Genomic DNA, 26,495 nt, shown 5'->3' on the forward strand with positions numbered 1-26,495 from the left:
CAATTTATTTTTAGTTTACCTCAAAAGGATATCTCAGGATATTCAAAGCACAGAGTTTAAACATTTAAGACACCCGGTCTCTGTGGTGTAACTAGTGTATCATGGGAGTTATTAGGTCTGACGTCTTTGGACAGAGGTTTAGGGAATAACAACCTTTTAACATTCTTTTCAAAAGAATAACATTCTTTTGCCTCTCCAATTTTTATCACTGTAGAGTGATGGATGTATTATCATCCAACAAAAAGTTTTCTCTATATTTGGAAGCCATACAGCAGCATGCCACCTGCAATACAGTCATGGATCATTGCTCATTTTCCAGTTTATTTCTCCAAATTGCATTTTTTCTTTGTTATTGATTGCATTTAAACATAAAAGTAAAACAAAAGTCACAGATAGTGTTACATTTCAAAATATCATAGAAAGAAATAAGCGCTATTAGAGGCACTTGAAATATGTCAAAAATAAAGACTTAAAACACTTGGGGATGAATCAAACAGGCAAGAAACATAGTTTTAGACCTATACACCTGAACCAGAATTGGAATGGGGGGAGAGAAAGCAGCCAAGGCAGCAGTAACTGCTTGTTGTGACTTGTAAGAGAGAGCTCAGTCATCCCTTTGACTGGCTAACTGTGCTGAGAAAAGACACATTGTTTCTCTGTTTTGGGTGGATTATGAGGGAACATGTCACAACAGCAGGTTTTTGACAAGGTCTCGGGTGTTTGCTGTCTTGTGCATTACTGTTAGGAGCGCTGATGAGGCCTAATGAGGTTTTAATCCACCAAGAGTCATTAGTGGCAGGTCATCTTAAAACAATCTAAGGTCAGACTGTATTAAAGGTAGAGAGGTTCAACTCCCATGGGGTCACTGAGCATGACAGAGACACTTAGCAGCTTCTGTTTGTTCACAGGAAGAGACTGTCTCTACTGGGTTGACGCATTTTTTACATATTACAAACAGCCAAAAGGCAAGGCAGTTGTTGTTTTTCGTTACATTTGTACATAAATAAAAAATTAAGTCAATAAGTACATTTCAGTTTGTATCTTTGTTCTTCATTCATACACTTTTCCTTCATTTCAAAGCTTGTTGCTGATCTAAAGACCAGGCAAAGAAATCCAACCACAGCTTTTGACAGGTGGCTTTTACCTTACAGTTCAAATCTTCCCCAGGGCAGCTTTCTCAAACTTGAAAAGATGTGTTAATTAATATGTTTTGCCCCTAGAGGAGTGTGAGTCATCAAGATTTTACCGTATGTTTACAGAAAGGATTTTGGGGCTGTTTAGAGTGCAGATTTGCAGAAAGCATATTTTTTGAAAGCATCATCTCCTCCGGGTGAAGCTTGCTAATCCAAAAAGCTTGCCCTCTTTTTTCCTCACTGGGGTCTTTATGAAAAGTGCTGTAAAATTACGGTGATTATAATCAAAATGATGATAATGATGTACTGTAAAGGTAATGGAAGCTGTAGGAGAAGCTGCAAACACAGCTGCTGAGCTAGAAGACGTTCGGCGTTACAGAAAACTTTGTTCAAAAGCTGATTCTACTGCAGTTTAATACCAGACAAGGAAAAGGTGAAGTGGTCAGCGTGTGTTAATACATCTTGCACAGCATATTTTACCCATCAACAGATCTAATGAAATGACGGTTCCAAAACCTGACCCAAACCCTTTCGGTTTTTTATGCTACATTTCAGCTGACTGGTTTGAGCTATGGTTTTATGAATTTTAAACCTGAAGGACAATAGCTGTAGATGAGGCCACAGCATTACTATATAGAAAGAGCAGGAGTACAGCAAATACACGGCCCAAAAGTTAGCTTAAAATCTGTCTACATATGTGTGTATCATTTATCCTTTGTTACTGGCATGAACAACTGAAAAAATCTCTGTGCACTGTTTAGCAAAACTAAATGTAGCAGCAGTAAGTGACAGCCAGACACTTAAAATAAGTCATGCAAAGAGCCCGAGATAATTGGTGTGCATATGACTGGTGTCAGGAGGTTACAGGTACACCCCTCTCCCTCTGAGAGGCTTTCTGAACAGCTCTGTCATGAGGGATAGTAAGTGTCTGCTTGTTCCACTAGAAATGTTGGGAGTAATTGAACTAAACTGTCATTCACAAGCTACAAATCGTGGTTTTCTCCTGGCTGGAATAATGCCACCTTCTGCTGTTGGTGGTGTAATTGAAATTTTGATCATGAGGTGTAAACATTTAGAAGCGTCCATGTGAATATTCATCATGTACAGAGGGCCTGCGAGTGTTGGTGGAGGAGCTGGTGCGGCTCATTTGCGGCTGGCCTTATGCCTGTGCATGCTGAGAGGGTTTGCCCTGCACTTATTGACATGTTCTTCTCTAAACAGCTCCGTCCCAGGTCAGCGAGGTCATCAAAGAGAGAGTGCAGCAGCACAGCGTCCACCTCTCCTGGCAGGAGCCCCAGCAACCCAACGGTGTCATCACAGAATATGAGATCAAATATTATGAAAAAGTAAGTTTGCGCTACATTTGTTTGTCTGTGTCTCTTCCCGAAGCACCATTTCTTTTTTTGCCCACTCCAACTCATTTTGCATTCTGTTTGCACGTGGCTGTGAGTGGAATGCACAAGATTCTGCAAGTACCTTCTTTGTCTCATAATTGCAATAATGAATGAGATGCTCATAAGATTTTAATCAGGCTATAGTCCTTCACAGCCACCCCCACACACATGTTAGCACACGCGCAATCCATGGCTGCTGCTCTGCTAGAATTAGTAATCTGTTACTGTTATCTCCTTTCCCGTTCTGCATAGATTATGCTACTGTTTCACTGTTTCAAGTCTGAGCGCATCAGCTTTTTGCTGCGAGGTTTAACGAAGCGAATTTAACCCAGCAAATCAAAGGCAGAGTAGCAGAGCGCTGATGTCAGTCCTGCTGGCCGCAGTCTCTTGTGTACACTGACGAATCAGTCTTCTGTGTCACGTACTATGACTGTGGTCTGCCCAGCTGTAAAAGTGGAAAGTTGGAAGAAATGACCGCACCCGTAACAGAGCCTGGCATTCCATTTGGGCTTTTGCTGAGCAAAACATTTACAGATCAACAGCAAAGCACACAGCGCGTGCAGCCTGTGAATCCAAATGTATTCCTTGATGGAAAAGATATTTTCAGATGCCTTTATGTTCTCCTCGAGGCATGCTGCCTAATGGTAGATAATGATTTCAGTTAGAACTTTTTGTCTTCTAGAATCTACAATCAGAAAAATGTGATGTTCACCATTTTCGTGACATAAATTCTGAAAGTCGTAACAAAGGCCAGGCTAAAACTACAGTGATATAACTCAGTCACTGATTATTCTTATTAATAAGCTTCATTTGCCTTAACTTTGTCATTTTAAAAAGTTGTGACTCACGTAAATTTGAATGTAAATGTCATCAGCAGTAATGTGAAAGCATTTCAAAATGCTAATAAAGACAACTTATACTATATAAAATGGGTAAAATTACCTTTTTTTTTCCTGTGCAGGATCAGAAGGACCGGATTTACTCTACTGTGAGGTCAAAGTCCACATCAGCTACGGTGAACAACCTAAAGCCCAGCACAGCCTATGTGTTCCAGATTAGGGCTTTCACAGAAGCAGGATATGGCACCTTTGGGCCTAGACTAGAGATAACCACCAAGGAAGAGGCCACAGGTAGGGCTTAGTGTTTCTGTCACCATGCTTTACAGTTTTATGCATTGTTGTAATAATCATTGCAAGTAGAAATAAAGCCTGTCCTCTATAACTTCCTTAGATTTCACCATATTCCTGAAGTATTAATGCTGACCATATTTCACTTTTTGCAATACTCAAGTGTAGCAATTTAGAGTACCTGACTTTAAAACTTAGAATAAAACTTTCTGGCAGTTGATAACTTTTTTTTCTAGTTGGTAAGACTGCCCATTGCTTAATCAAGTCATCACAAGGACTAACACTCCAAGGCAGTGAATCTTTATAGAGTCTATGACCTAATTTATGTAAGCGGCCTAGTCATGGTCTTGTCCTGGTATTTTATGTACTGAAACAAATATAATGCTTGGACTTTTTTCCTGCCTGGGTCCCCAATCTTTGTTTATGATTGTTTATGTCGTAGTTAGTTAGTTAGTTAGTACATTAATCGGGGGGTGCACATCACGTTAAGTTGTGGTGGAGTTTGCGATTATGATAAAGCTATGGTGAAGTTTTCACCCTGAAGGATAAATCCTCACTATAAGACTACACCAATATTTTGGAGACAAGTAAACATGACTTTTTTCCTTTTGGAAACAATTTAAATCATAGGTGTCAAACTCTGGCCCGCGGGCCAAATTTGGCCCACAGACTAATTACATTTGGCCCATGAAGCCATACCAAATTACTATTAGAGCTGGCCTACTGGTATTATACAGCTAATATATATATTGTTTAGTATTAAGCTTTGCTTGTTCCATATTCAGTTTTTCAGCAAAACGTGTTTGAGTCCATAAGAAAAGATTCATTCTTATATCTGGAGGAATAAATATATTTCAATAAATATTAATGTTAGCCTGCGACTTTGTTCCAGTTTTGAATTTTGGCCCACTGTGTATTTGAGTTTGACACCCCTGATTTAAATAGTTGGTGATGTTTGTATCACTGGCTATTTTTCCCTGATTGCCAAGAGTTGGAAGAGCAATTATACAATAAAAAACACAAAAACTACATATTCTGATAGCATAGATTTAGCTTTAGGGCCCTCACCAATGAGGACTCTCATCTTCTCTGTGTTACTTTAGCAACATTTATAGGGTGATATAAGAATGTGATAAATGGCAATTAGGTTTGCACAATTTATTACTTTATTTTAGATCAAAATGAACCACATAGGGTGCCACAGTAGCTCACCTGGTTGATTAGGTGACCTACATACCAACAATTACTGCAGAGGCCTGGGTTTAAGCATGTGTCAGTCACCCACATTCTTTCTCTGTCAGCCCTCCTTTCCTGTATAACAAAGGTAAAAAAAAATCAAATATTAAAAATAATTAATTAATAAATTTACACTTAATTGTGGTTAAGCATCGATCCATGTGGGCGGAAGCAGTATGTGGTTTAGTTAGGCGCAGCAGTATGACTCCAGTTTAACTGATGCTGGGCCACAGCAGTGCACTAACTGTAAACAAAAGATAGATTTTCAGTCTGAAGTGAAGGCGCTACGGAAGTGTGTGAAACCTGCATTCTCTCTAACGGCCAGCAGGGGGCAACTCCTGTCTTTTTGTTTTGGTAATGTTATACAGATTGTATGGAATTCTATAGTAAAAATGACCCCCAGCACCCTTTAATCTCTAGTTTCATGGTGAGTTTATGATTTTCTCTGATTAAGTCTGAGATCCCTATTAGAGTCAAAAAAGATGTTTTGGGTGTGTCGAACAAACCTATTTCAAAACACCTAATGACGAAAATATTCAGCGTGAGCTTTATAAGATGGGACTCTGTGGCTGTAACACAGTTTTCCCCACTCAAATATTTAGGCACAACTTGTTAATATTTCCTTCTACTGTAGTAATAGCCCAGGGAAATTAGTTGCTTTCAAGCAATGCAAACACAAATTGCTTTGACTTTATGCTGACAACACATCATGGGAAAAATCGCTAAGCACAAGGACAAACTGCTGTAGTGTCGAGAGGATAAACACATTACATTAGCTCAGCCCTGAGTTTTAAAGTGTGTTATTGAAAGTCTGGCGTTATACAATTTTGTGAAAGACATACACGAGGTAAGGTCGCAATCCCTTCTGTTGACATAGAAACATTGCCGGGTTACTGTTAATGCCCTTTTTTTTTTTTTTGTGATATTTATAAATTTACTATAATATTAAAGAACAAATGATATGCTTTTTAAACAGCAGCAGCAATAGTTTGGAAGTTATTCGCGGTTATGAATTTGAATAAATCTTTAATGAAGGAGTTGTTACGGAATAACACAATAAATGGATATTGGATCTTTAACGTGTTTTCCGAAATTAAGCAGGCACACTGCTCTTTCTGTAACTGCCAAAGGGATTTTCTTGGCAACCCAAAATGTTGGAGTATGTAAATATTTATTTTATTTTTTTTAGCATTAATAAAGCTTGAATTGTTTCTTCTTTTTTTTTTCCTTTTTGTTTTCTTTTTTTTAAAAAGTACCCAAAAACAAAGTTTCAGTTTTTTCCGCATTTAATCCTCTGTTTGCATTAATTTCTCTTTAGTTTTGAGATCTACCATCCAGCCTGTTCACCCAAAATTACACCCTTGCCCATTTTACATCCAACATTTCTGCATAAAAGGACACGTTAATTACTCATAACCACATGCCGAGTGTGTCCTGTATCAAGGTTAGAAGTTTGCAGTCTAGGCATGGTTGTGATAATGTCCTTGACCGAGACAGTGAACCACAGCTTCCAGAGGAAAACCTGCAAGTGTGTAATATGACAGTAAAATTCTTCTCCAAATAGATGATTGCTAATATTGATTTTTGATTGGACAAAAGGCACATGACAGATTTTTTTATAGCTTCCACTTTTTTCCTGATACTGCATTTCTCAGTATTTACACAGTGCGGACCCACTTGATCTGAAATGCACAAGTATCCTCTTTTTACGATTGCACTCACCAGTTTGTCAGTGCAAACTGTCTGAGCACAGTGAGAGCTGTGCATGGGAAACAATTCAACCTGAATGTGTCTTTGTTTGAGATGAAGGGCATCGCTGTCGCCGTCTGGGACTATTAAGCCCACTTTCTGAAACAGTAGAGCCGTGTGTATAAGGACAGCTCAAAAATAGAAACGTCCCTCTTCCACTCTCTCAGAGGTTAGGAAAAGGGTGGGGGGTGGGGCACGTTATCAATCTCCATGCTACTCAATGGGCTCAATTACCAAATGTCCTGCAGATTGTAGTCTGATGTGCTGAAGTTCACTCAAAGTGTTTCCGTTTTTCTTTGGTGTGTGTGTCCATTTCATCAGCTGCAATCGTCTCTAGTGAGCAGAACCCCGTCATCATCATTGCAGTGGTGGCCGTGGCGGGGACCATCATACTGGTGTTCATGGTGTTTGGCTTCATCATCGGGAGAAGGTACGCTCTCGCGGGCCCCATTGACTCTCCGCTCCTGTGAGTCTGCGCTTGTCAATTAGCTTTTCTGTCACTCACAAGACCTCCACGCCAGTGGAGTCGTCACTCACTCACGCACGCACACACAGTGCACACGCATACACACACATCCACCCGTCATCTTGTGGCATGCTGTGCTAATGGGCTATGAGGCATCATTTTTCTTTTTTTTCCACTCTAAACAAAATTTAAGCTATTTTTTGCAGTACCATTATGAAACAAGCACTCAACAATGAGAAAGCTTTGGCTCTGCATTCCTGTGTGTGAGTGTATGAAAAATCCTGAGGGCAAAATGAAGTATGGTGCTGATGTTTTTTTCCACCATCACAAAGCACCCAGTCCACTGTCATTATCACCATTCCCTCACACATTTTATCTGTTTTCATCTATACAAGTGGAATTTCATCCATGATTCATGATGGATTCATCAGAATCGGAGCATTCTAATCCAAGGTGGGCTTTTTGTGTCAAAAAAAAAGTGGCTCAGCGCTCACAGGTAGAATCAGCATGATTTTACATGACATTAATAAAGTGAGCTCTGACTGTGGTAACATCACCCTTTCTGTGTGCATCACATTAGTGATGCAAATGAATTAAACCGTTAAATGATATTCATGAGAGCATCCCCCATTGCTTGCAAAACTAAAGGTTTCTTTTTAAAATATTTTTTTAATTATTATAACTTTGTTGGTCATACTATTAAGTACTAATGAAGTTAGTTAGTTCATACATCTTCAGTCGAGTCATATGTCATTATTTTAACTATATACAATATATGAAAACATACCGATGAGTAAGTCACATTGTTAGAAATATGTGTTTTACAAGATACAGAGCATAATTATTTTTTCCTTTTGCTTGTATAAGAAAAAGCATAAAAAATAAAATAAATACATAAATAATCGCTGCTTCAGGTCACTGTATAAAACACCATCTTCAGAGTTGTGTCTTTGCCACATGCTACCTAAAATATCATTATAGAGTTGTTGCAATTAATGAATTATTTAAATTTTGAACTATTTGAGGAGCAGATAGTAACATAGGTCCCTACCTCCAAGTCTCTGAAACTTGATTTAAAAGGTACCAATGTTTATGTGTTGGAGCTGTAACTGTTGTTTTGGAAATTGTGTTGATTTTTTTAGTAGTTGCCTGAAATGCAGCCTGACCGCTAGGCCTAAGAGGTTTGCTGTTAAATGCTAATTCAATTCAATTCAATTCAATTTTATTTATACAGCGCCAAATCACAACAACAGTCGCCTCAAGCGATCATATGACCCCCAATGAGCAAGCCCTTTGGCGGCAGTGGGAAGGAAAAACTCCCTTTTAACAGGAAGAAACCTCCGGCAGAACCAGGCTCAGAGAGGGGCAGCTATCTGCCGTGCCCAGTTAGGGAGAGAGAAGGAAGGCAGGATAAAAGACATGATGTGGATGTGGAATGTTAAGTAGTGAAGTCTCCACAGGATTCTGCTGAACATGGCATGTGCACAACATAAATTGGTACTTTTACTTTGGGATGTTCTGTGTAAGTTCCTTCAATATCTCTTGTCTCAAAAAAGCAACAAACAATACAAGCTTTATGAGACTGCTAAGGCTCAGAATGTCCCATCAACATATGTCCTACTATGTATGTGTGACAAATAATTTCCACTTAAACCTACTCACAACATACATAACGTGAATAAGACCATCTAACACCATTTCTGAGTAGCATACTCCATTTCTGGATAAAGCATGTCAAAAAGATCAGAAGTCTTCCTTGAATTTGGAGACGGACGAACCAAAATACTTCACTTTAGACAGAAAAAAATTCTCGAATCTTAAAACATGTAGTAGAAACAAAGGAGACATGCTTTGCTACATACGTGAGCATTTTCATCCACAGTAAGTGCATGTCCATCATTTGTGGCTTATTTAATCTTCCTATGTCATTCACCTTTTTTCACAAAGACCAGCCTTGTCCAGCAAATCACTTGCTTAAGGGAACCTTCAACACATTAATATTGCAAGACGTGTTGAAAAGTACATTACAGTGCATGTATTATTGGATATCTTACATGATTAGATGCTTGAGCTACTTTTCCTAGTTGAGGCTGTTGGGTTCACAGCTCCTGCTGCTCAGCTGGGTTTCTTGAGGGATTTGTCTTGCATTAAAATTCTTGTAAATTAGGGCATTTATTTCCTCTGCACAATCAGTTGATTCTGCTGCTCTCTTCGTCTTCCGCTTGTACAGGCACTGCGGGTACAGCAAAGCTGATCAGGAGGGAGATGAGGAGCTCTACTTCCAGTGTGAGTGCCTGCATTCCTTATCCGCAAACACACTTACAGCACCTGTATGTAGATGGTATACACACACGCACGTACAAATATTGCATCGATGTCTAGGCCTTAAAATCTTTTAGCACTTCGAGGCATGTCTGTTTCATCCCAACTCATCTATCAAGCAAAATCTGTTGCTGATTTGCCAGACTCAGCCTGTTGAGATAAAGAAGTCAGGGGCCAAAAACACATGAATCTGACAGCTGCCAGGCAGGGATAAAAGGACTGACAAGCATACAAAAGGGAGTCCTTTAAAAATGTAACCATAAGGCAGGTGGTTTTAGTGGTTGACAGGGTTTTTGGTGTGCACACAGTTGTAGCTGCTGCTTTTATCATTTAGGTATTTTTTTTAAAACTGATACACCACCCCTAATAATAACCCTGGAGCTCCAGCTGCAGACAACTTTCCCAAGTGGAACCATAATGATCTGCGCTGTAGGCAAACTGCTGATTTGGAAACAAAGGGTCAGGGGTGTCACTAAGTGCATTGCTAGAGCAGAAGCAGTTCTAGGTTGGCTACTGCTAAGTATCTGATAGATCCACCTGAACAGATCACAGCTCAACCCAACCTGCCAGGGGAAAAAGCACTGGGAGAAAATACAAACAATGCTAGATTTGGGCTTAATGGACAAGATCTGTGCAATATCAAATGACGGGAGACTTCCAGGGTGACAGAGAAGCTAGATAGCACATAAATCCAACATGTAGACCCAATTTGTCTGCCATGAAGAGGCGAGGAAGTCATGATAAGACATCTCCTATCAGATCCCAGACGTCTTGGATGGACGAAGCAATTATCCGAGCAAGTCGAGGGAAATCTCAGCTGCTGGTGTCCCCTTGCCGGAGCACAATGCTTTAGCTGTATTTACACTGGTGCATTGAATAGACTGCTTTTCAGAGAATAATTGTCTCTCCGATTGAATGTGCTCGTTGTGCTGTTGTGTTGTTTTTGACCAGAGTCTTATAGCTGTAGTGTCTCATTAAATTTTTTAAGTTGACAGGTTATGTTGTTATCAGCATAAATTTCAAATACACACTGTAACAACCCCCAAAAGTGGTCTGTTAACCTAATAGTGCATAATATTGTAATTTACTGTTAATTTGGAGAGCTGTTTGAAATAGTAACCCCCTCCCTGCCCCCGTCCTCTCCCTAACCTTGTTTTGTTTGATTTATTTCCAACAAACTGTTTTTGGTCTTACGTAATGGATATTCATGAACCGTTCCCTTATCACTGATGTTGGGAATTGCACAGAGTTAATTTTAAGACGTTCCCAAATGCCTAGGGTGCCAGAGTCTAACAAAAGTAGCAAACCTGTCTCAAAATCTCATTTAGCTTCATTCATTTCTTATGATGGAAAATGTTTCATTTGCATCAGTTCTTTACCATCTCATCTTTCCTTGATGTTCTTTTCTATTGTCTTTTTCAAAGCATGTCATTGTGCATTGTCAAATCAAAAAAAAATTGATCGACTGATTTTCCAGCCTAGAGACAAGTTGTCAGGGTAGCAGCAAAAATTCATTAAGACTGTTATAGGGAGAGACTATGTAAGCAAAAGGTGATGAGCATTTTAAAAATATATATATTTCAACAATTTTCATACTGTTAGAAGATCTCTACAGGTGGGCAGACTCATTCCAGAATATTAATACGTCTTTGTATGTCTATTTTTGGTTTGGGTGACCTTTATATGGTATAGTTGCATTTGAAATGGGAACTTTATATGAAATTAGGCAGCTCATAGCAAGCTAGTTTGAAACAACACATTATATGTAGTTTGATTTGACCTACTTGAAGACCCAGATATTTATTTCAAGTGGTCCAGTTTCAGTAACTTACCTAAGTATATTCTTTAAGTCCTGGTGGTAAGGGTTTAGATTTGGGATATCATCCAAGTTCCTTAATCACCTGACGTACCTCTAAACCGAAGTACTTCTCTAAAAAATTGTTTAATAAATTTACCACAAAAACAAATTTATTTACATTTGTTTACAAAACATCCTTTACATTTCTAACATATGGTTTGGTAAGTTTACTGTTACTCTAATTATCAATGATGGCCCTAATCCCAAATCCTTAACTTGTGTTAGAATATGCAGTTTTTGGCCTTTAAGGGTGTTTAGGGATTAGGGCTATAATAGAGATATGTAGTGCTAAATCTAGACCTCAGTTTTAAATCCATTTGGTCGTGGGTAAAGTCAATAAGATGTCGTTCAAAAATTTACAAAATTGAGATCCATCATAATTAAAGATTAAACGTTTTAACATGGATATCAGCATTAGGACTGTGATAGGTCTAAACAGAAGTGTCAGCAGCTAATAAGACCGACTTTAACAGACTTCAGTTAGTCCAGAGTAAGGCAGCCAGATTAGTGTTAGGATGTTCATGCTATACCAGTATTGGATCAAATGCATAATAAACTTTTTTTGCTTCCAGTACAAGCTAAATTACACTACGGCTTACTTTTATTTATAAAGAAAGCAACACTGTTAAACACACCACATTTTTTCTCTGCTCAGCTGCAGTATCCAGATGAAATATATGATTTTTAACAAAAGCGCAATATAGTAATTCCTCAAGCCAAAAGTAACGTTTTGAAAAACTGTGATATTTAGAGCATCTTTTACGTGGAATAAACTGGCTTATGCAATTAGAGAACAAGCTACTATTCCTAATGTAAAAAAATAAAATAAAGTCTATTTACACAGTTTTTAATTATTGTAAATATTGTAAGAGGCCAGTGTTGTGACCTGTTTTTTATTCTTGTGTATTGTGCCTAATATCAATAACATTGTAACATATATTTTTACAATTACAAAACCTCACTGTGGCTGTAAGAGCCAAATGATGTGGATATTTTTTTAATCTACTTTTTTACTGTGTAATGCTGTATTAGATCATACTTCATCGCTTGGGCCCCAGAAAGACCACTATTGTGGAAGCTAATGGGGTTCCTTATAAATAAAATAAATACATAAATAAACACCTTTGCTTATCAGTCTGAAAATTATACAGTCCAAAATAAAGACACTTAAATTTCTTTGATAAATTCCTGAACCCTGAAAACCAATGTCATTTAGCAACTGCAGAACTTCAAAAATGGGTCAAAAAATTCAAATACATGCAAAACCCCCCAAAACAAAACGTGCTCACTGTTGGCTATAAAGCTTATTGTTATGAGCAAACTGATGGGAGATTTAAGAGTGGGATAGCCCCGCACCCACTCAATCACACATAAAAATACCCCGCTATCCATAGAATGATATCATGGATAGAAAAGCACCGAGTTGAATACAGCCGGTCTCTGCAAAGAGGTGAAATGTAACCAACAACCTCATAAAAAGCACAACGCACAGGTTACTCAAATCTTAGCTTCCCTTTTTTGACACCAGCCGCTGACTGCTCAGCAATTCCCTCTGACTCACTGGCCTTACCAATCGTTTGCCTGTCAAGCACCCGCTGGTGCGCAGTGTGCATATTTAATCATTAACAGTAATCCTCTTACCTTTCTACAGTTAAATTTCCAGGCACCAAAACCTACATTGACCCCGAAACCTACGAGGACCCGAACAGGGCTGTCCATCAATTTGCCAAGGAGCTGGATGCCTCTTGCATTAAAATCGAGCGGGTTATTGGAGCAGGTGAGCCCATCCCATGTCTCTCAGCTCTTTGTGTTTAGTCAGTCGGTGCTCTCGTATATCACACTGACAACCAAATATTTACACCTTGAATGGGGACACAGCTTTATGCATCGTGTATTGATGGAGCAATTGCAAAGAGGGGAAAAAAGTTCATTGCAATTAATGTGTGGGCTACATTTGGTAGAGGCAATCACAGCGCTACCCACAGCTGAAAAATTGCTGCCACATGGGTTTTACAGAGGCGGTCAATGACAGTATCTATGCATCTCTAGCATGTCTTATTATAGGTGTGGGCTGCATTCCCCTGAGTATAACAAGGTGTCACACTCCAATTTGTATTCCTGCTCTGCACAGCTGCTTTGTCTCAAAATACACTAATAAATTTGTCATCTTGAAGTGCTGCTTCTTCGTTTTTTTGTACCCACTCTCCACCTCACTCATGAAGTTTCACCTCACGCAGGAGAGTTTGGAGAGGTGTGCAGTGGCCGACTGAAGCTGCCTGGAAAACGGGATGTGTCAGTTGCCATCAAGACACTCAAAGTGGGATACACTGAGAAGCAGAGGCGTGACTTCCTGTGTGAAGCCAGCATTATGGGACAATTTGACCATCCTAATGTCGTTCATCTGGAGGGAGTCGTGACGAGAGGTAAACACAATGTTTAAAACTCTAAATGAAGGAGTTCAAACATTCTGTAAGACCTGCATTATCAGAATAGATTTAGCTGGCAAAGTTCGACTGACGTACCACATGAAATTAGTCGCATTTCCTCATTTAGATGCAGTAATAAAAGGAGCAGATGGTGAGCTTTAATTAAATGCAATGAAATGTATGGTTAAAAATAACTGCTTTTTATTAGGGAGTACTTTGTGAGCAAATAAAATGTAGGTGTTAATTAATAATCCCCTTTCTTTTTTATTTCTCCAGGAAAACCAGTCATGATTGTCATCGAGTACATGGAGAACGGCTCATTAGATGCTTTCCTCAGGGTAAGTATAACCTTCGATGTGCAGGAGGCTCTGAGCGGCATCTTTTGTAACTTTTCCCTGCAGTTTGCTGGAAAATGTCTCAGAGAGTGGGGAGTCTGCAGCAGAATTTGTGCAGTGCATAAATATCATAAATCTTGTGCTGAAGCTGCTGCAGTGCTGTGACCTACATTTCCATCATGGTCAGTGAAAATGGCTGACCTGTCTGTGTTTTACTGTGCCATGCAGAAACACGATGGCCAGTTCACAGTCATCCAGCTGGTGGGAATGTTGCGGGGTATAGCAGCGGGAATGAGATACCTTTCCGATATGGGATATGTCCATCGTGATCTGGCTGCACGGAATATCCTGGTCAACTGCAATCTCGTGTGTAAAGTGTCTGACTTCGGCCTGTCGAGGGTGATAGACGACGATCCCGAGGCTGTCTACACAACAACCGTGAGTCAATTAAAGCACTTGCTCTCCCCACCAAGAGCCCTGTCTGAATTCTCTAATCAAGTCACTGCTTGTGAATGTTAGAGTGAGCACCAGCCTACTCTACACCATTTTTAGTATGTGAAACTGTGTATTTTACCACAACTTCCTAACAGGACGGTCTTTTGGAATGCTTTAAAGGTGTAAGTCATTAAAATCGAATATTTAATAATGCTTTAGAGTTCAATTATAATTGTTATATAAATGAAAATCATTAAAATGTCTGGAATTTTAAATGCTGTTATTAGTGGCCATCTGGCGAATTCACAACAGGGAACAACCTGAATTCTTCAATAATCAAGAGACCCTTAAAGTGAATCAGATTAATTTGTAAAATTGTAAAATGGCAACACTAAAAATGGATTTTACTCATTAGCATTATGGTGAAGGGAAGGACTGGAAATGTCCTCAAGAAAAAGATAAAAATGTGTAATGTAATATTTAGGGTGGTTCGAATATATGATGGACATTCAATTGCAACTCCACAAAATACCAAGCCAGTACTTCAAGTGTGTAGTCTTTCAGCTGATATCGGTTTTGTGAGCAGCAAAACAGTAAAAATGGTAAAACATTAAGTTTGCATTACATTTTTTTACATTGTAAAAAGAAGAATGGATGCACTTTCGTCAAGGTTCTCAGAAGCAAAAGAGCAAGACCAGCCAACTATTTACACTAAGCTTTATGACATTGATAAAGGATTTAGTAGCTATTAAATCTTATAGCTAATAACTAAAAGTCGGTAAAAGTCTGCTAAAGCTGTTTTGTGTCTTATGTGTATTTTTGCATATAACTGAAAAATGCATAAAAATCGTTTGATACTGTTTTACTGAACAGGGTGGAAAAATCCCTGTCCGGTGGACTGCACCAGAAGCTATTCAGTACCGTAAATTCACCTCTGCAAGTGACGTGTGGAGTTACGGTGTTGTCATGTGGGAGGTTATGTCGTATGGAGAACGGCCTTACTGGGACATGTCCAACCAAGATGTAAGTTACTTCTGGATGTACGTTCATAACATGACTGACAGGAAAACACATTCACTGGTTTCAACACTTGTAATAACAATAATAATGATAGTCACAATTAGATCTTATTAATGTAAGTGACCCAAATTATAAACCAGTGTTAAGGGTCTCAGTGCACTGAAGTCTGTGCATTACTTCCAATCAGATTCTTGAATGAAAACTACTATTTCACAAAATATTATCTGAAGCCAGACACGAGTTGTCAGAGTATGACAATTTCCCCAGAAGTTCACCCTTAATTATGACTAATAAAGTCCTCCCATTAAAACATTGAAAAAAATCACAGACAGAAATTCTGGTTCGCAATTCTTTTTTGAGGTTTCTTACAAGATCCTCATGAGAGCAGCTCTGCGATGACAGTAACCTTGGGCTTAATTAGTTCAAGAAGTCTTGCTATAATCATGCTGCTTGAATCCATTTGAAGGAGAAACAAGCCTGAAGTGGGACATGCATTGAAATGAAGCCCTGAGAGCATGGATTTGGTAGTGTTATTAATATAAATAACAGGAGTGGAAAACACTTGTCATGCAGAATGCTTTTGATTCAAACGTCTTTAAAAGTTTATAATGACTTATGGTAATGGGAACCAATGTGACTAGCAGTGTTGAACCAATTACACTGCAAACAAGTCAGCAATGAGAGCAAAGACATTTGCTTTGCTTAAATTTTAAAGAACTCCTGCAAAAACATAAATGCCTATTAGGGGTGCAACGATATTCGTATCGATATTGAACCGTTCGATACAGTGCTTTCGGTTCGGTACGCATATGTATCGAACAATACAACATTTGTAATTTATTTTATCAACTTTCCTTCTGACGATGCTGTCTGTGTTGAGCGCTCAGTGAATCTGCGTTCGACTACTCCGCCTAGGCTGCACTATCGAGCGCAGATCCACTGAGCGCTCAACACAGACAGCATAGTCAGAAGGAAGAGCGCAGGGCAAGCTAGCAAGACAGAAGTTAAGCTCTCCTTGCAACATTCAGATCTGGCGTTTGGAATTATTTTGGTTTTCATGTGACGTATGACCCTGAAGGTAAGCGAGTCATGAACTAAAGTAAAACAGTATGTTGGATGTGCCATGCAATGCTCAATTACATGGGTGGGAACTAGTGTGTTAGCGCAGTTAGCTCGTTAACATGTAGGCCGTCTAGCCCCATGCACGGGGCGATCGGCGGTAGCTCGTTAACGGAGATTTGCCGTGTTGTGGCGTTAAGGTCATTTCAACGAGATCAACCTGAAAGCACTAGTGGGAACACAACGAATATGACTGCACATTTACGCCGACATCATCCTAGTGCAAAGACAAAAACAACAAGCATGCTACTAACTTTAGCCGAGTCATTTAGACAGCTGTTAGCACATGATTCTCCTTATGCTGCTGAGAATATAGCCCAGAAGAAGCGGATAGTATAGCTTTTATTTTGGAAAGAGACATTTCTCTGTAATAAACTCTCTTTTCCAAAGATGAGTGATTCCTCAATCAGATACAGGGCTTGCAATATCGCTAGCCCGACGTCCCGGGGCTAGCAATTTTTTCAGTCGGGCTACCAAAATCTATCTCTTCCCTGCCCGTCGGGCTATTGTAGGAAGGAAAAATATATGTCAATGCTTTTGCATTCTTTCGGAAATGTAGCTGGGTAATTATGTCATTGGCATTGGTGAGCCACTGTCAATATGTGACATATTGAAATCAGTTTGAATTTGCGCTTGTTTTTTTGCTTTCACTTTGCAATCGTGCTAACTGTGTATAGAGAGCGACAGCACTGATCTGTGAGTGATGATAATTTGTGCACCAATTCCTCTGACATCGTCTTATTAATCGTTAGCTTACTATGCAAACATGACAAGTGAAATCTCCCGCAGCTTAAACATGTGAGAGGTTGATCGTGCAGAGAATTGCTGAGCTTATGTGAGTGTGTGTGTAAAAGCAGCACGATATATATTTTAGTTCTGCTGAGCCAAATAAGACAGGTCAGGGTGAAGAAGTGACAGCCAAAGAAAAGCTTACCACAAAACGGAGAAGTTATGACAAATCAGACTATAAGGCAAAAAGAAAGTGCAGCTTTATGGTTTCATGGACAAAATAATTTCTGTGGCTGCAATATGACGAGCTAAATAACCAGGGCTGCACATAAGTGGTCCGCAGGTGCGCATTCGCTGTCAAAATAAAAAACACGCACAAGGGTTAGGGTTAAATTTAAAAACTGTACTTTTGAGTTAAAATATATATTTATAATTTTAATAAATGACAAATTAAAAAGGCATGAACATTTTTTTTGTATCGAAAAAATATCGAACCGTGACACCAAAGTATCGAACCGAACTGTGAATTTTGTGTATCGTTGCACCCCTAATGCCTATGCATCTCAGCAGTATTGCAACTACTGTGAAAACTGTTGTATTCTCTTTGCAGCAATACTCGGGTAGTTTGTGCCTTGTAGGTGTCAACAAGTAATTTCAAGTAAGAGAGCTGAGCTGAAATGTAATATCTTCTGTACTTGAGAAGTGTGTGGCTAAAATAGAACCAACCAACTAAGTGGTTTGCTGGTGACCTGGTGGAAGTTATACAATCAGTTATCTGTCTAGCTTTCCTAAGTCCCCTGGTTATATTATACTGCAAACTCTGTAAGTTAGTTTTTGTAGTAAGATGATGACTTATTAGTGAGTGAATAGAAAAATATTGGCATAATAATAAATTCACAACACACACTGATTCTTATATAGCACTTTTCTACTCGACTTAAGCACTCAATGTGCTTTATATAACATGTCTCATTCAAGTAAGCATGGTCTTTCTACATCTATCACCTGCTCACACTCCAGTCATGAGCAACTCAGGGTTTAGTACCTTGTCACCCCAGACATTGAGTGTCTGTGACTCTGGCAGTCAATACTACACAAGTTTTAAAACTTGTGAATACACTTACACAAGATCAATTAAGGATCAATTTATCTATTGACGCCATGATTTTTAGATAAAAAGTTAATGCAATGGAATATAACAACCACTAAGCCGGCCTTTTCTCATCAAGCAGTGCATGCCTATGTCTATGAAGGTTCTCAGTCATCCAGGTCATCGTAGTCTAAGGAGCTTGGAAAGAAAAGCGTCTGGACTTCTTTAAGTTTCTTGAAGACGGGAGGGGGGGGGGGGTCCGTGACCTTCTTGGCGGACACTCCCATAGGGCTTAAAATCTGGGACTCTCCATCATTTGCTCTTAGAACTGAAGACTGTTCTCAGATGAAACATCAAACGTCTTCAAGAAACCTAAAGAAGTCCGGACGCTTTTCTTTCCAAGCTTCGTAGATCAGTGTATGCCTAGAACACGGTGACAAAAGGAACTAAGGAACAGCAACATCAAATGCGTAAAACAGCTGCTGCTGGACAGTCAAGTGTGCTTTCATAACCTGAAGTAGTGCCTGTTTATCAATCACTTCGTATTCTAATAATGTGGTTTTGACTGTTCTTCTGAACTTTGTAATGTAGTTAATGTTTGTTTGTAATTGTTATGTTATGTTATGTAATTATTTTTGACCCTTATTTGTTTAAGTTTTTTAATCCAAGCAGAAATACTTTCCCATCTAAGTTTCCTTTGAATGTTTCAAATGTTATGGAGCAACCAGGAAAAACTGATGAAAATTAACCTATAAGGTTAAATCAAAGCACATTTATATGATGCACTAGTGTCCTCATTAATTACTAAATGATCACTGTACCTTTTTTTAAATCAAATAAATGTGAACATAAACACATTTGTAAGCATCCCAAAGTAAAAGAGGAAGTAGAGTAAAAAGATTTCCCTGTGCTGAAGCCACAAGAACTGCAGTCTAAAACAAAGGCTAATGTAATTCAACTCAGTGTCTCAGAGCTAAAGATCGCAAAGCTCTGTAGGGTACTCCTAACACATGTGTTTTTAAAGTGCAGAGGAATACCACTTACTTGACTCATGAACCACAGACTTGTAATCATGATTCATTCTTTTACCCATCTTGCAGCCTCACCATCAAGTAAATTCAAAGTCATCTTCCTGACTCTGGACATTACCCACATTTTTCTACCTTTATGAACAAATGTGGGGTTTTTTTCAATCCCGCTCTTCACTTTACAAATGTCACAAATTGCTATAATGACTGACTCACCCGCAGCTCTCTGAGTGCTGTTGCCTTCTTTCCTGCCAACTCCCACTGAGATAATCCAACAGTGCCAGACCATTTGAAGCTGTTCCTTATTCTCAGACACTTGACACATTTTGATTGATAGTGAAAGGCGAGTGAGTTCTGGCTTTAAGATTCCTATATGGCTTCCTGTTTTAGCACCCACAGCATCGTAGCTAAATATGATTAATATTCTCCTGCGTTCCAAAGCAGAGGCCTGCTGATTGAACAATCAGATGTTAGAAATGCTAAACAAGATGGTTGGGCGTGAAAGTGGGATATGTGGTGTTTTGACCGTCTGCTGCTTGACAGACATCAATGTCAGAAATTTTTTCACTTTGTCAAGATGTCAGCAAACATCCTCCAGGGATACAGGAAGAACATTATTTGCATTTTTCCCAACGGTTTCAGTGTTTTGACACTGGTTCCCTCCATGACTCATTCTTGTCTAAGCAGTCCTGACAAGAATAGCTGATGAATATATGCAGAGATATAAACATCTCAACACATTAAAGGAAGGAGAGCTTGTTGCATAATGTTCCTGTTGCACCTACAATTTTTAAAAACCTTGAATTTTTATTAACTCTGCATAAAACGATATGTGTAAATTAGGTCAAAAAACGTTGCAGAAGTTCTTTTCTGTTTATTGGTATATACTGTACAAGAGGTCTTTGTTTAGACATATGAGGAATAGTACTCATGAGTTGAATAAAATTATCCAGCACTCCCCACCCACCCTAATCTAAACCCAATCTGTGTGTGTGCTTGAATTATACATTAAATAGTTGTTTAGTATGGGTGCCATTGTGTCCACAGTTCAAACTGGTGAAAAATGTGACCAAGATAAGGCCAACTTTATTCAGTGGGTAATTAGTGAGTTTAGTATTACACTTCCATAAAGTCGAGGGGGAGACAGACTGAAATAAAGATAATCTTCATTGATGCTTTAAAGGCCAAGATATCCCAGGTCCTACAAAAAGTTACATGCAAATATCTCTTAGTAATACACATACTAATTATGTAGCAAATTTGGTAAAGGTCAAGTCTATCTACAAGATGCCCATTGCTTTAAAAATCTTTGCTTTAAGTTTACGGTATCTTAGCTCTCAAGCTGGGTGACAATCTTCTGCACATAAATTGAAAACACTTGGCCACAGATAGAATTTGAGATCATTAACCATTCCAGAAAGAGGTTATATAGCAGAATGATGCTGCTTATAGCTACTCTAAATTGTTCTGCATTAAATCCTCATGATCCCATTGACTGTAACAAAGCTGGCACATGATAGACAATTTTTTCTCAGGTCTAAGTGTTTTAGGTAACCATGACATAATTAAGGTACAATACTGCTATATACCAAGAGCTTAGTGAGCTTGGCTTGTGGTAATATTATACTATAGACTAATGCTAAAGGGTTGTGGGTTAGGGTTTAGAGTTAACGTGAAACTAAAACTGGACTCTGAAGGGTTTCAAATGATAGTCAACGCTGTTAGTGAGAGTACAGGGCAGGAGGTTGGGATTAGGTTGATGCTAAAAGCTGGTGTTAAATGGCAAAAAGCTAGGCTGAGACTGAAGGGTTTGAGGTATGGGTTAGAGGTTTTTTGTTTTTTGTTTGGATTTAGGATGATACCAAAGGCTGATGCTACTTTCTTCGTCTGTTTTAAATTTTACAGGTCATTAAGGCAATAGAGGAAGGATACCGTCTTCCAGCCCCCATGGACTGTCCGCCGGGTTTACATCAGCTAATGCTGGACTGCTGGCAGAAAGACCGAGCCGAACGCCCCAAATTTGATCAAATAGTTGGCATCCTTGATAAGATGATACGTAACCCTAACACACTGAAAACCCCAGTGGGAACGTGTACAAGGTATGGAAATAAGACCCCTAATGATTTATTATAAAATGTAGGCTTCATAAGCTATAGAACTTCAACTTATCACACTGGTAGATGATCTAGAGTGTCCAGTGGATGATTTAGCCTCTCAAGTTCAAAGATGAAAGATAAATCCAAGGGGATCGATAGCCCAAAGCAGCTTTCATGCCTTTATGGTCAATAGCAGGGCTTTTAAATCAATCTCTATAATGAGTTTCTAGTACTTTGGAGTGCAGTGGGAACTCCGGAGCTCACTCTGACGTTTGTCAAATGAATTCTTCTCGCAGTCAGAACATGCTTTCCACTGTGAGATGAGGCTCAGAGGTTATAACTGGTTAAAAAGCATTTTCTGTACAGAGACTGTACGGGGTATGTTCCTGAGAATGTATTCAAATCGAAAGGATATTGACAAAAACATTTTTCAGAAGCAGAGCATGGAATGCAACATCTATTTGTGATATTCTTATTGACCAAAGCCTCCAATCAGCAAGTTTTTCCCCTGCTTATAATTTACCGCACTGCTGGATGCCTTTGGTCACCGCTCTGTCTCATCTCTTGTTTGATTGTGTTTTCAGCCTAACGTTTCCTTTTTGCATAAGACTTAACCATTTTTCTGTGCTCATCCCACAGACCAATTAGTCCCCTGTTAGATCAGAGCACACCAGACTTCACTTCTTTCCGCTCAGTGGGAGAGTGGCTGGAAGCCATCAAGATGGAGCGATACAGAGACAACTTCACAGCAGCTGGCTACAGTTCCTTGGAATCTGTGGCCAGGATGTCAATCGAGTGAGTAGATAGGAAACCCGAAGGGGTTTAAGCATTAGTAGGGAACATTAAAACCAACTATGCTTAAACTGTGCTCTCCTCTACACTTTATTACTTGTCCTTGAGTAAAAGCTTCAGCTGTATTCAGAAGTAGAATTGTTGCTAGAATGTGTTTTGAGTTTCTGTAACCCACCATAAAGTGGCTAATACTAGCTTTTATTTCACCAAGAAAAAACAGTTCTTTTTCTGAACCACATTGTCTTGGGAATAAGCCTATTTTTTTGTTTCCATATTGTTTACCTGTGATCTTGATAAACTCATTACCAAGTATATTTTGATAAAAAGAGCTCCAAACTTCCCAAAGGGGAAAAAAAAAGACTACTTTAGATTATGGGTTTTGCTATCTCACCTTGTGAAAATTCATTATTAAGATTCATAAACAAGCCTGCTGTGTTTAGCTGTATACTCACAATAATGGAAAAGCTGAGGCTGTGATGGTGCACTGACTCATAATGTTGTCCTCTTTTCCAGGGATGTGATGAGCTTGGGGATCACTCTGGTGGGCCATCAGAAAAAGATCATGAGCAGCATACAGACTATGAGAGCCCAGATGCTGCACCTCCACGGCACAGGTGTCCAGGTGTGACGATCTCTGACAGGCTGCCTTCGGAGAGGGCGAGAACAAAACTTGACTTGGGACATAAATGGAATAATTGTCAAAGCAAACAGACGTATGATGTCTGACTCTTCTGGCTGTGCCTGGAGTGAAATCATTCCTTTGTTTCTCAGTGAATGATTGTGGTCCGCCTCTTTAAAGGGCACTAAAGAGAGGAAAAGGGCAAAAAACGGCAACAAAAAAGAAACTACCTGGATGAGACAAATGTATTTTTCCCTTCTTTTTGTAGAAGCGCGTACAAACTAAACCACATATCAAACAGCGCATTGGAAAGGAGTTTGCCGCTTATATTTCTCTTTATGTGCACACGTTGTCTAAGGATTTCCTTTATACGAACTACAACACCTTGAAGCGGTTTTAGTTGTTTGTTTTTTTTCGTTTTTCTTTGTGTCTGCCACGATGACACGTTTTGGCACATATAAAAGTTCTTTTTCCTCTCCTCTTTGGATGTGACAACAGGGTAACTCTTTTATCCAAACAGAGACAGAACTTTTTAGGTGCATATTTCAAAGTACTTTTTGTACTGGACTGTTTGCAATGACTTTTGTTTTCCTTCATGTGCTGTTGAAGTGAAAATATTATCCTCACACGCTTGTTTTGCAGCCTGTTGGAGTGGGTTCTTGACCTGGTTTCAAATTTTCAGCATTTTTTAGCAAACAATTTTCTGATGAGTGCAGCACAGATGGAGATGCAGGAAGCAAACTGTTCTTTAAATCACCAGAATTTTTTTCTATCAGAGTAGCAATATCCTTCATCTATCCTTCCCTTAGTGTTCACTATGGGATACACTTGGTTGTTGAGTAGAATGTGTCAGCACGTTTGAAAGATTGTATTGGAGTTGCAGCTGTGCTTTGCCATCATTTTGCCTAAAATGTTTTACATAGTGGTTGTTTTGAAGAATTGTTTAGCTGCGAGTGCGTTCAAGAATTGACGAGACGTAATACTGCCTTAAAATGTGTTTAAGTATTGCCACTATTTTAGGCACTTCAATGGCATTGCTTTCTGTGGCTCATTTCAGTGTTGTACTACTTCCTTTTTTTGTGTGTTTGTTTTTAGCATGATGTCTTTTTATCTTGAACTTGTGTGCACAGACTCTGTTTTATGCCACAAGTGACACAGTCAGTGAGAAAGAGTTGGACTAAAAAGAGCAATAATTACCAGGTAGAAATTGTCCTCGACTGGGACTTTTTAAGGTGCTAGATGACATAGAAAGCATGGGTGTGCTATTCTGAGACAAAACCTTTGGAAAGATTCAGTCACTGCTGCAAAAGGAAACAAATGTACCTCTTTGACCTGAAATGGTTTGGAAAAAATACCATGCCAACTCATCAAATGAAATAATCATGTTGTATTTTGCCGCTATGATATGTTAAACATGTGATGAGACTCTAACGTGGCATGAAAATGTTGAATTGAGTGACTGCAGAGATAAAACACTTAAATGGTGCCAATTAGCCATGCTGACATCATTTTCTAACAAAAAAAAAAAAAAATCAACAAGCCCCTTCAGGGTCTAGGTATGAAAATGCCAGACCAAACCATGGAGCTCCTCTCAGACACGGACTGTGTTGTTAAATCCCTCCGTCCCGGCTCTGCAGGCAGCCATGCAGCCTCCTTGTTTATTCATGCGTCTTTGCAGCTCATCACTCACAGGAGCAGATGTGACAGAACATGCATTAAAGTGTTTCTTAAGATTCCTCTTCTTTTCTTCCATATGGCTTTCTATGGAGAACAGAGAAGAGGGGGCTGTGCAGAGGATGTGCTAAAAGCCAATCAACCTATTTGGTGCCATCTGTCTCCACTTCAAAAACAAACAAACAAACAAAAAAGACTCCCAAAAAAAGGAAAAGTTTCAATGTTGAATTTGTTTTACTGCACTGTCCTTTGATACGAAAATGTAGGTATTCAGCTGTCACATAAAGGGAAGTGGTGTTCTTCTCTCACTGCTGCTGCGACCTTAAACATAACTCTGTGTTTTCAAAGCTTTACTTATTTTCTCACCATAGAAAAAAGTACAACCAAATCAGGAATCAACCTGGAGCTCGCTAACAGCCAGTAAAACCAACTGAAGCTTTCTTCATTTTTTCCTCTGTCATCTTTGAAATGTCCACATTGGGCCACAAGCACTAAAAAAGGGTTCTTTTTTTACCTTTTGTCCACCCTAAGCCTGTGACTGAAATTGGTTCAAAAATCTAGAAAAGACAACAAAAAAGGCCTCCACAGACATTATTGAATCCTGAGCCTCACCAAAAAAGGCTAAGATATAGTCTTGACAATGGACAACACACAGGGTTTAGAACTTCAGCTTCTGTAATCAATTAAGTCATTTCAAAGTCACATTTTTTCTGTACTTTCTCAACCGTTTGCTGTATTGCCACCTGTTAGTTTGACATATTTAAACCATGCTTGTGTGGATGAAAAATTCCTTCTCAGTTTGAAAAACATGCAGTTTTGTCCTAAAATGAACAACGTCATCTGGCTTAGTGTGGATGCACTGTTTAAATCCATTTTCACAGTGGGATTCATCTTGGGATGAGACGCCCAAAATTAGCCCTGACCAGCCCATTATGTCATACACAACCTCCCTTTATCCATACAGCAGACCTCAGCAATTGGGCCTTTGAATTGAATACTGGCATAAAGTCATTCAGTCAGCACAAAACTCCCCAGTTCACAGGCAGCGCTCTGTCTCTCACCATCAACTCCCTACACCCTGCTCTGATTTTCAAAGCAGACCCCTGGAGAAGGCCCCTCACACCTACTGTAGGATGCCTCTGTCCCTCTTTTCTTTCTGTTCTGGGAAGACAGCAGTTTGAGCCAAACTGAGATTAAGGCCAGGATGCAATCAATACAATGTTTCAACTTGAATCATGCTGAACTTCAGGTTGCTCAACTCTGGAAAAAACAGGAGAAAAAAAGTTTAGTTGTGACTCTGTTTCATGGAGAAAAAAAAAGTTTAAATGAAAAAAGGCAAAAAATAAAATAAAATAAAAGGAACCTGCAGGGTATAGAGTGCTGGCTGAAATTTAGGAGTAGCAGATAGAATACAAACATATTTTTTAAATCTTGTGGTTCAGCAGTTGGAAATTTGTTTCTCCACTTTGGCAAGGTGGTGGATGCTTCCAAAGAGTGCAGCACTGTCAACTGTTTGAGAAAGAGCTGGGGTTTGAGGACATCTTTGTATATGGTCTAATTGTAAAACTTGTACATTTTATTTATATTGATTTTCTTTGGGGTTTTTTTTTTTTTTTTTTTTACTTTTTACACATATTACTCAGTAGAGAGCTCTGGATACATTGAAAATGCACTATATTTTTCTATTTCACAGATGAACTATTGTCACCCACAAGATTTCAGTTGTACATATTTTGTTCATTTAGGACCAAAGACAGCTAATAGGATTCCCATCTTTCCTTTGACTGTTTTGATTTTGCCTTCTAGTTTATTGTACAGTAATATAAATGTTGATTCATTATTTATTT

General features: G+C 39.0%; 1 protein-coding gene across 3 annotated transcripts in view; it reads left to right on the plus strand.

Annotated features, from left to right (window-relative positions):
• epha7 (eph receptor A7) overlaps positions 1 to 26,243 on the plus strand; it is an 85,949-nt gene extending 59,706 nt beyond the window's left edge. Inside the window, exons 6-17 of one of the 3 annotated variants that reach the window (XM_085372233.1) lie at positions 2,355 to 2,479; positions 3,489 to 3,657; positions 6,961 to 7,105; positions 9,336 to 9,391; positions 12,937 to 13,062; positions 13,523 to 13,708; positions 13,988 to 14,049; positions 14,275 to 14,544; positions 15,355 to 15,504; positions 21,373 to 21,566; positions 22,203 to 22,358; positions 22,869 to 26,243. In XM_085372233.1, coding sequence (XP_085228359.1) covers positions 2,355 to 2,479; positions 3,489 to 3,657; positions 6,961 to 7,105; positions 9,336 to 9,391; positions 12,937 to 13,062; positions 13,523 to 13,708; positions 13,988 to 14,049; positions 14,275 to 14,544; positions 15,355 to 15,504; positions 21,373 to 21,566; positions 22,203 to 22,358; positions 22,869 to 22,983 — 1,754 coding nt within the window. In that variant the 3' untranslated portion in view covers positions 22,984 to 26,243. The remainder of the gene's footprint in view (positions 1 to 2,354; positions 2,480 to 3,488; positions 3,658 to 6,960; positions 7,106 to 9,335; positions 9,392 to 12,936; positions 13,063 to 13,522; positions 13,709 to 13,987; positions 14,050 to 14,274; positions 14,545 to 15,354; positions 15,505 to 21,372; positions 21,567 to 22,202; positions 22,359 to 22,868) is intronic. The other 2 variants (XM_085372231.1, XM_085372232.1) reach the window with 2 other exon arrangements.
• Positions 26,244 to 26,495: the final 252 nt, after the last annotated feature.

Source organism: Diplotaxodon limnothrissa, linkage group LG15 (assembly GCF_057381915.1).
Source record: "Diplotaxodon limnothrissa isolate DT_005_m linkage group LG15, D_limnothrissa_male_GT1.1, whole genome shotgun sequence".
Lineage (NCBI taxonomy): Eukaryota > Metazoa > Chordata > Actinopteri > Cichliformes > Cichlidae > Diplotaxodon > Diplotaxodon limnothrissa.